Source organism: Babylonia areolata, chromosome 28 (assembly GCF_041734735.1).
Source record: "Babylonia areolata isolate BAREFJ2019XMU chromosome 28, ASM4173473v1, whole genome shotgun sequence".
In the NCBI taxonomy this organism is placed as follows: Eukaryota; Metazoa; Mollusca; class Gastropoda; order Neogastropoda; family Buccinidae; genus Babylonia; species Babylonia areolata.
Window position 1 is genome coordinate 21,295,519 of NC_134903.1, and position 10,858 is coordinate 21,306,376.

The 10,858-nt window shown below is 44.4% G+C and overlaps 1 protein-coding gene across 1 annotated transcript in view; it reads left to right on the forward strand.

Annotated features, from left to right (window-relative positions):
• Positions 1-9,795, forward strand: part of LOC143302016 (uncharacterized) — a 143,681-nt gene extending 133,886 nt beyond the window's left edge. Inside the window, exons 8-9 of the mRNA XM_076616502.1 lie at positions 2,950-3,319; positions 9,786-9,795. Of these exons, the coding sequence (XP_076472617.1) occupies positions 2,950-3,319; positions 9,786-9,795 (380 nt within the window). The remainder of the gene's footprint in view (positions 1-2,949; positions 3,320-9,785) is intronic.
• Positions 9,796-10,858: the final 1,063 nt, after the last annotated feature.

Here is a 10,858-nt window from a genome sequence, read left to right on the forward strand (position 1 = left end):
CTGTAGGTATGTACAGTGAGGTGTGTTATGTGATCTGTCATGACTGTAGGTATGTACAGTGAGGTGTGTTATGTGATCTGTCATGACTGTAGGTATGTACAGTGAGGTGTGTTATGTGATCTGTCATGACTGTAGGTATGTACAGTGAGGTGTGTTATGTGATCTGTCATGACTGTAGGTATGTACAGTGAGGTGTGTTATGTGATCTGTCATGACTGTAGGTATGTACAGTGAGGTGTGTTATGTGATCTGTCATGACTGTAGGTATGTACAGTGAGGTGTGTTCTGTGATCTGTCATGACTGTAGGTATGTACAGTGAGGTGTGTTCTGTGATCTGTCATGACTGTAGGTATGTACAGTGAGGTGTGTTATGTGATCTGTCATGACTGTAGGTATGTACAGTGAGGTGTGTTATGTGATCTGTCATGACTGTAGGTATGTACAGTGAGGTGTGTTATGTGATCTGTCATGACTGTAGGTATGTACAGTGAGGTGTTCTGTGATCTGTCATGACTGTAGGTATGTACAGTGAGGTGTGTTATGTGATCTGTCATGACTGTAGGTATGTACAGTGAGGTGTTCTGTGATCTGTCATGACTGTAGGTATGTACAGCTGGGTGTGATCTGTGATCTGTCATGACTGTAGGTATGTACAGTGAGGTGTGTTATGTGATCTGTCATGACTGTAGGTATGTACAGCGGGGTGTGTTATGTGATCTGTCATGACTGTAGGTATGTACAGTGAGGTGTTATGTGATCTGTCATGACTGTAGGTATGTACAGTGAGGTGTGTTATGTGATCTGTCATGACTGTAGGTATGTACAGTGAGGTGTTCTGTGATCTGTCATGACTGTAGGTATGTACAGTGAGGTGTTCTGTGATCTGTCATGACTGTAGGTATGTACAGTGAGGTGTGTTATGTGATCTGTCATGACTGTAGGTATGTACAGTGAGGGTGTTATGTGATCTGTCATGACTGTAGGTATGTACAGTGAGGTGTTCTGTGATCTGTCATGACTGTAGGTATGTACAGTGAGGTGTGTTATGTGATCTGTCATGACTGTAGGTATGTACAGTGAGGTGTTCTGTGATCTGTCATGACTGTAGGTATGTACAGTGAGGTGTTATGTGATCTGTCATGACTGTAGGTATGTACAGTGAGGTGTGTTATGTGATCTGTCATGACTGTAGGTATGTACAGTGAGGTGTTCTGTGATCTGTCATGACTGTAGGTATGTACAGTGAGGTGTGTTCTGTGATCTGTCATGACTGTAGGTATGTACAGTGAGGTGTGTTATGTGATCTGTCATGACTGTAGGTATGTACAGTGAGGTGTGTTATGTGATCTGTCATGACTGTAGGTATGTACAGTGAGGTGTTATGTGATCTGTCATGACTGTAGGTATGTACAGTGAGGTGTGTTATGTGATCTGTCATGACTGTAGGTATGTACAGTGAGGTGTTCTGTGATCTGTCATGACTGTAGGTATGTACAGTGAGGTGTTCTGTGATCTGTCATGACTGTAGGTATGTACAGTGAGGTGTGTTATGTGATCTGTCATGACTGTAGGTATGTACAGTGAGGTGTGTTATGTGATCTGTCATGACTGTAGGTATGTACAGCGGGGTGTGTTATGTGATCTGTCATGACTGTAGGTATGTACAGTGAGGTGTGTTCTGTGATCTGTCATGACTGTAGGTATGTACAGTGAGGTGTTCTGTGATCTGTCATGACTGTAGGTATGTACAGTGAGGTGTTCTGTGATCTGTCATGACTGTAGGTATGTACAGTGAGGTGTGTTATGTGATCTGTCATGACTGTAGGTATGTACAGTGAGGTGTTCTGTGATCTGTCATGACTGTAGGTATGTACAGTGAGGTGTTATGTGATCTGTCATGACTGTAGGTATGTACAGTGAGGTGTTCTGTGATGTCATGACTGTAGGTATGTACAGTGAGGTGTGTTCTGTGATCTGTCATGACTGTAGGTATGTACAGTGAGGTGTTATGTGATCTGTCATGACTGTAGGTATGTACAGTGAGGTGTTCTGTGATGTCATGACTGTAGGTATGTACAGTGAGGTGTTCTGTGATCTGTCATGACTGTAGGTATGTACAGTGAGGTGTGTTCTGTGATCTGTCATGACTGTAGGTATGTACAGTGAGGTGTTCTGTGATCTGTCATGACTGTAGGTATGTACACTCCATGTGATGGTTCTCCCACGACGTTTGTTGGTACAGGGGTTCCGTAGTGACGTAGTTAGGTAGGTATAGGGGTTCTGTCATGACGTTGATAGGTACAGGGGTTCTGTCATGACGTTGATAGGTACAGGGTTCTGTCATGACGTTGATAGGTAACAGGGTTCCATCATGACGTTGATAGGTACAGGGGTTCTGTCATGACGTTGGTAGGTACAGGGGTTCTGTCATGACGTAGATAGGTGCAGGGTTCTGTCATGACGTTGATAGGTAACAGGGTTCCATCATGACGTTGATAGGTACAGGGGTTCTGTCATGACGTTGATAGGTACAGGGGTTCTGTCATGACGTTGATAGGTAACAGGGTTCCATCATGACGTTGATAGGTACAGGGGTTCTGTCATGACGTTGATAGGTACAGGGTTCTGTCATGACGTTGATAGGTAACAGGGTTCCATCATGACGTTGATAGGTACAGGGGTTCTGTCATGACGTTGATAGGTACAGGGTTCTGTCATGACGTTGATAGGTACAGGGGTTCTGTCATGATGTTGATAGGTACAGGGGTTCTGTCATGACGTTGATAGGTACCTCTCTCTTTTCCCCCCTGTCCCCCCCCCCCTCTCTCTCTCTCTCTCTCTCTCTCTCTCTCTCTCTGTACCCTCTGTTACCCCCACACCTCCCCACTCACACACACACACGCACGCCCTCCCACTTTCATTTGACCAGCACACCCTCAATCCCACAGGATTCGACACAGACATGGAAGCCCAGCTGGAGGACGATGAAGAGGGAACCTTCAAGGCCAAACACAGCTGCTGGGACGACGTCGTGGAGGTCTTCTGCCCATGCTGCGCCTGCTGCCAACCCTCCTCCTCATCCTCATCCTACTCCTCCTCGTCCTCAACCTCTACCCCCACCAACACCAACACCAAACCCCGCGGGGAGGTCAAGGTCAAGGTCAAGGCTGCGCCCAGGGGCAAGGTCACGGAGAAGGGCTCGGAGGCCAGCGGAAAGCTGCTGGAGATGCTGCAAGGGCAGGAACCGGAAGTGGAGGTGGTGCCGCCGGCTCCTGGCGCCATCTACCGGGCGCGCCCGTGCTCCAGCGCACCCCCTGCGTTGGAGGAGGAGGAGGAGGAAGAGAGGAGGAGGAGGGGAGGTAGGGGAGGAGGAGGCGTAGTAGGGGCGGGGGTGGTGGTGGAGGAGGAGGAGGAGGAGGTGGAGGAAGGGGAGGAGGGCGAAGGGCTTCTGAGCGACAGGGAGAGGGGGAGGGGGGAGATGGCTCACCACCACCACCACCATGCTTCTTCTGCTCCTTCTGCTGCCGTCCGCAGACAGTACTCACAGCCCGTGCAAGCCACTACCTAAAATAGAAAGGTGGTTGTCATTTGTTGGGGTGGTTTTGTTTTGTTTTGTTTTTCTTCTTTTTTTTGGGGGGAGGAGAGGGGGGGGGCTCGGGGGGGTTGTTTGTTTGAGTATTGTTTGGGAAGGAAGGAAGGAAGGAAGGGTAGAGTGAGTTATGGTGTGGGGATTGTTTGTGTGATGTGAGGGGACGGGGGGGGGGGGGGGGGGGCTGGGGGGGGATTTGGATTTGGATTTTGGATTTTTTTTTTTTTTTTTTAAGCTTGTACAATTCTGCACATTGAAGTTGTTGGTGCAAGAGTTGTAGGTTGGGTTTTTTTTTCGTTTTTTGTTGTTGTTTTTTTCTTCTTCTTTTTCTTTTTTTCTTCTTTTTTTTTTTTTTTTTTTTAAGCTTCTACACACTGAAGTGTTGGTGCAAGAGTTGTTTTGGGTTTGTTTTGTTGTTTTTTTGTTTTGTTGTTGTTGTTGTTGTTTTGGGTTTTTTCTTTATTTCTCGGTTTTATTGTTCTTGTTTCTTGTGGGTTGTTTGTTTTTTTGTTTGTTTTTTTATTGTTTTGTTTTTTGTTTTGTTTTTTTGCGGTGGGGGTGGGATGGAGGGGTTGATGAGAGGGGTGGGGGGAGGGGCGTATTTAAGGGGGTATTCTTTTTCTTTCTTCTTTTTTTTTTTTTTTTTTTGTTTGTTTGTTGTTTGTTTTTGCTTTGTGTGTGTTGTTTTGTTTTGTGTGTGTGTGTGTGCGTTTGTGTGTGTGCGCGCGCGCGTGTGTTTATGTGTGTTGTTTGTGTGTGTGTGTGTGTGTGTGTGTGTGTGTGCGCGCGCGTTTAAGAACAAAAAATAATCTAGGTCTAAGAGTGCTAGTGAGTGAGTGACTTTGTTTTTGCTTTTTGTTGTTGTTGTTTTCCTGATTGCTTTTACTTCAATTTTTTTTTTTCCTTTTTTTACGATCTAGAATGCCTCTGTGGCTTTCTTTCATTTTTTTTCTCTTTTTTTTTTAGCTTGTAAGAAACGTTTTGATTTTTTTTTTAAATGCACAGAACCTGAGTGTGTGTGTGTGCAGGTTATCTTTGATATTTTATAATTAACTTTTCTTGTGTGGAAGGGGTAGGGAGTCTATACTTAGTTTCTTTTGTTGTTGTTGTTTTGTTGTTGTTTTTGTTGTTGTTGTTGTTGTTGTTTGTTGGGGGCGGGGTGTTAGGGTGTTTTTGTTTTGTGTATGGAGGAAGTCAGTTTTTGTTTCTTTCTTTCTTTTTGTTGTTGTTTGTCAAACGTATACTGTATGAAATCCGCCTGTTTTTTTTTTTTTTTTCCTTGACGAAGATGTGTTAATTTTTTTTTTAACTCTCTCCATACGAACGGCGAAAGAGACAACGTTAACAGCGTTTCACCCCTATTTCCACCATCAAAATATTACAAGCGGAAGGCTCTTACACTGAAGAGGTGAATGTTGACAAAGAATACCACAATTCTGACGACGGAAGCTAAAGGTTGGGTCATTGAGACACCCACTGGACATCCGAGGTGTCTGTGTAGAGGAGAAGAGAGGACTGGCCGTACTGAGTGAGTTAAGAAAGCCACAATCTTGAAACAGCGGAAACATTCTTTTTTTTTTATTGTTGTTGTTGTTGATGATGATGTTCTTTGTTTTGTTTGCTTGTCTTTGTTTGTGTTTTGACTGGATAAAAATGGAGGCAGTTCCTCTGCTCACAGTTCTGTGGCAGATGTTCTTGATGAAGTTTTTTTTACATTGGGTTTGTTTTGGGTGGTGGTGGTTGTTGTTTTTTATTGTTGTTGTTTCCGTCTTTGGTCATCTCCCCTTATTAAATAATTTCTGTCATTTTGTTTATTTTGGGGAAGATGTAGATAAGAGGCACTGATGTTCGTTTTTGGTGGAAGACCGGAGAAATAGGGGTGTGGGGGTTGGGGTTGGGCTGTGCATGTACTTGCACTGTTTTCTTTTGTGTGTATGTGTGTGTGTTTTGTTTGTTTGTTTTTTGTTTTGTTTTGTTTTGTACACTTTTTTGTTTTTTGTGAGGGTTTTTTGTACACTTTTTTGTTGTTGGTTTGTTGTTGTTTTTTTGTTTTGTACACTTTTTTCTTCTTTTTTGTCCTATTTGCTGTGAAAACAAATAACGGACAAGAACGTTGGGTTTTCTTGTTGTTGTTGGTTGTGGTTTTGGGTTTTGACTGGTGTGATGGGTTTTTCTTTATTTTTTTGTTTGTTTGTTTTTTTTCCTGGTGGGGAGATATTGGGGGGTTGATTATTTGTATGTTTGTTTGTTTTCTCTCTCTCTCTCTCTCTCTCTCTTTCTCTCTCTCTCTCTCTCTCTCTCTCTTTTTTTAATAATAAATTTCAAACGCCAGCCGTACTAACTCTCACATCCCCCATCCACCAACGCTGATGATCATAACGCATTGTTTGTTTGTTTGTTGTTGTTTGGTTGTTTTTGTGTGGGTGGTGGTGGTGGTGGTGTTGTCGTTGTTTGGTTGTTTTTGTGTGGGTGGTGGTGGTGGTGTTGTCGTTGTTTGGTTGTTTTTGTGTGGATGGTGGTGATGTTGTTGTTGTAGTTTGTTTGCACCCCTTTTCTTCTTTAAAGCGCGGCGCGCCATTAATGAAGCCCTCGACTGATATCAACAGCTTGGTGAAATGAAATCAACGTGGCCAAACGTTTTTGTTTGGTTTTTTAAATGTGCAAGACGTAGTACTGGTGGTGGTGGTGTTGTTTTTTTTATGTGTGTGTGTACTGCTTTTTGTAGACGGTGTCTTTTACTGAACAAGTGGTGTGTTTGGTTTTAAACGAACAAAATTGATAAAGCAGTCCAGAAGAGGGAAACGTCATCGGACATTCATTTCCCACTTCTGAACAGTTGACTCCTCCTCCTCCTTCTCCTCCTCTTCCTCATCCTTCCTCCCTCCCCCACCCTCCCATCCTCCTCCTGTCCCTCCTTCTCTTTCTCTTCCTCCTTTTCTTTCCTCTCTTCTTCCTTCCCCTCCTCTTCCTCCTCCTCCTTCTTCCTCCTCTTCCTCCTCCTCTTCCTTCTTCTCTTCCTCCTATTCCTCCTCCTCTTCCTCTTTCTCATCCCCCTCTTCCTCCTCCTTTTCCTCTCCTTCCTCCTCCTCTTCCTCATCATCTTCCTCCTCTTCCTCTTCCTCCTCCTTTTCACCATACTCTTCCTCCTCCTCCTCCTCCTCCTATCCCTTCTTCTCCTCGTCCTTCTCCTCCTTTTTCTCCTCCTTTTTCTCCTCCTCCTCCTCCTCCTCCTCCTCTTCCTCCTCCTCCAGTGCGTGAACAGCTCTCACTGCCAGCTGACGGTTTCCTAGAAGGGGAACACTGGGAAGATATGGGTTAATCTTTCAAAGACATACACTGTTTTGTTTTGTTTTGCTTTGCTTTGTTTTTCGAGTCATTATTTGATTGACGTTGAAGTGGTTGGTAACGTCCCGTGTATCAGTGTACTGGTTCCTGATCTGTCCGGTGCTGTTAATCAAAACTGCCCAAAATGTCAGTTGTCACAGAATTTGGGGTTTCTTCTGCTTTTGTTGAATTAAAAAGGGGGTTTGTTTTCTGTCTCTTGTTTGTTTGTTTGAATTGTTTGTTGTTTGTTTGATTGTTTGTTGTTTGTTTGTTTGATTGTTTGTTTGTTTTTGTTGTTGTTGTTGTTTTTTTTGTTTTTTTTGGTTTTCTGTTTGTTTTTTGTTTTGTTTGGGTATTTTGTGTGTGTGTGTGTGGGGGGGGGGGGGTGTTTTTGTTTGTTTATTTGGTTTGGTTGGTTGGTTGGTTTAGTTTTTGTGTGTGTGTGTGTTTTTTTTGGAAAGGGGGAGGGGCACGGGGGGTGTGTGTGTGACGGAGGGGGCTTTACAGGAGGGGGGGGGGGTGACGGAGGGGGGTTTACAGGAGGGGGGGGGGGTGGCAGGGGGTAGTTGCTGGCTGGCTTGTGGTGGTGGTGGTCATGTCCTGTCCCTGCAAATCGTGACTGGGGAAGTTTGGAGAAAAGGGAAACCAAACAAAAAATAGGCTCCTCAACGTCATCACACAAAGCAGTGACGATGCACACACACACCAACGTCGTCGTCACCACCCTGACCCCTGACCCTGCTGAGGCCTTGCAAGGGGTCCGTGTGTACTGTGTGTAGGGCTCAGAGCCACACTGCACTGCACTGAAGTGATGTGAAGTGAACTCAGCAGTTGAACTGAACTCCTCAAACTTCAAAAATGTGCACGAATAAATCTGTTTGATCAACTTGAAAGAGCAAGAGAACTGCGGAAAGGAAGAAAAGGGTTGCATGTGGTTTGTTTTTTTGTTATTGTTGTTATTGTTATTATTATTATTATTATTGTTAGTATCATTACTGTTATTATCATAATTATCATCATCGTCGTTGTTGTTACGATTGCTTTTAATATTGTTGTTGTTGTTGTTGTTAATGCAAGACGCTGTGTGTGTAGTATACATGCTGATTCCGTGAAAAGACAGCAAGTTACCATTGATCACGAATCAAACAGCAACCACAGGTAAAGATGGAGAAGTTGGGGGGGGGGGTGGCGGGGGGTTGGAACTGTTGACGTTGAAAGTACTGATCGTCAAACGACGACAGCGCTGGTCATTCTGGAGTCCAACAACCCCTCTGTCTGCTGACACCTGTTGACACCAACACACCAACACGATGTGAATCTGGAACAATGCAAGAAGAACGTACTTCATGGAGGAAATGTCTAAGTGGTGTGTGATTGATTTTTTTTGCTGAACAACAGTGATGCAGACAAAGTCCAAGAGGAGGAAATCCAAAATGATTTTTTTTTTTTTTAATAAATAATAATAAGATGTTGCTCTCATCCTGCGTTGGGTAGAGTTACGCTGCTGGTCAGGCATCTGCTTGGCAGATGTGGTGTAGCGTATATGGATTTGTCCGAACGCAGTCACGCTTCCTTGAGCTACTGATACTGTCATCCTGACCTGTAAGCTCAATGACTCAAGAGAACTCAGAACTGTTTCAGTGAATGTAAGGCCACCGAACGTGTACATATGGATGCACGTGTTGTACACACAACACGCACACAGATATGAACATCAAACCTGGAGTTGGATGAACAACGAAGTGTATCACAACCAGGCAACATCCATTCACTGGATGAACGAAATCGTCAGTAACGGTGAAGGGGTAGTTGGGACACGGATCGTTTTTTTGTTGTTGTTGTGTTTTTTGTTGTTGTTTTGGGGTTTTTGTTTTTTGTTTTGTTTTGGGGGGGGGGGGGGTTGTTTTGTTTTCGGTTGTTTTTTGTTGTTGTTGTTGTTTTGTTTGTTTGTTTGGGATTTTTTTGGGGGGAGGGTTGTTTGTTTTTTTGTTGTTTTTTTTTCTCTCTTTTTTGGGGGGTTGTTTTTTTTCGTTTGTTTTTGTGTGTTTTTTAACCGGGGGGGGGGTGTGTCGGGGGGGCCGGGGGGGGGGGCACACAACGACAGCTGTTGGTGGTCACTGTGTGCTGGGGAAAACCGCAGTGTTTACTTATCTTCTGAAGACCTGCTTACGTCAGTATCAACCACTTCCAAACACGTCGTCGATGTGGAAGAAGAGGGCTAGCTTGGGACTTCACATGTGTATGTTATTATGGACTTCACATGTGTATGTTGTTATGGACTTCACATGTGTATGTTATTATGGACTTCACATTTTATATCAAAAGCCTATCTTATACACAAAGTGCATGTTTCCAGCAAACGTTTTGGTATGAAGTTTGGCGACTTCAGAACTCAGAAATGTTTGAATGTACATCGGCCTTGGGCCACCATACAAAGGAGGTCTTGGGTCGGGAAGGGGACAAAACAAAGGTTCATAAGTATGTCGACTTCCAAGATACCTGACTACTAGTTAAAACGTTCATCTTCCCTTGCAGGACACGACGGTTTTGGAGTGAGCAGTTGGGGTTGCTTGAATAACTTGTTTCATGTAAAACGGTTCGGCCGACCAAGGTAAAAAAAAAAAAATATATATATATATATATATATAAAGCATCATCTCTGTGCTTCCACTACCCTGCCATAATTCTATCTGGATCGAGCAAGGAAACCAAAGTTTGAGAGCAAGAAAAACAAAAAAATTGTGAAAACGGGAAATCGTACTTTGGCTACCAAAAGGGGGGGGGGGGGGGGTATACTTGCATCTTCTGTTCATCTACAGAGTTGGGAAGTAAATGTGGCGCGAGTGATGGCGTGTTATATACCTGGTGCAGGATGAGTTAAAGGTATACTTGCATCTTCTGCTCATCGACAGAGTTGGAGGAAAAGGTGGCGTGAGTGATGGCGTGTTATACCTGGAGCAGACTGAGTTAAGGTACGGACGATGGGGGTGTTGGGGGAGGGGGGACAATAATGGAATTTAATCAACACGAAGCAGACAGAAGCCATTGCTTTCCGAGAGAGAAACGGAGGTCGCAAGAAGTGTTAACTCTCTCCATACGAACGGTGAAAGAGACGACGTTAACAGCGTTTCACCCCAATTACCATCATCAAAATATTGCAAGCGGAAGGCTCTTATACTGAAGACGTGAATGTTGACAGAGAATACCACAATTCTGACGACGGAAGCTAAAGGTTGGGTCATTCAGACACCCACTGGACATCCGAGGGGTCTGTGTAGAGGAGAAGAGAGGACTGGCCGTACTGAGTGAGTTAACCAAGCAGTGACACCGGTGTGGAACTGAACATGAAACAGCAAAATGACGAAGCTGGTGCTCAATCATGAACAGCCAACAAACCAGCTGGCCAGGTGTGTGAGTTCAGAAGAGGGCAGGCTGACGCTGACAATGACTCGTGGACAACAAACACGATGTTAGTGATGAGAAACTCCAGGGAGAGCTGGACGGTACAAGGTCTTCAGAGAAGAAGCCCCCCCCCCCTTCCCCCTCAGTCAAGTGTTTCGGCCCTCAAACTCCTAACACAGGAGTTACGTTGTAATGTACATCAAAATGATACACAAATGGTGTGGACATTTTGTTACATGAGCAAAGTGTTTGTTGATTGTGAGGGATGGGGGGGAGGGGGGCGGTGAGGGGTTAGAGGGGTGCTGTGAATTATCGTTCTTTTGATTGGTATGGACATTGTTACATGACAAAGTGTTGATTGTGAGGGGAGGGGGGGTTGGGGGTGCTGTGAATTATCGCTCTTTTGATTGGTATGGACATACACGAGCAAAGTATTTGTTTATTGTGAGGGGGCGAGGGGGGGGGTTGCTGTGAATTATCGTTCTTTTGATTGGTATGGACATTGTTACATGAACAAAGTGTTGATTGTGAGGGGGGGGGGG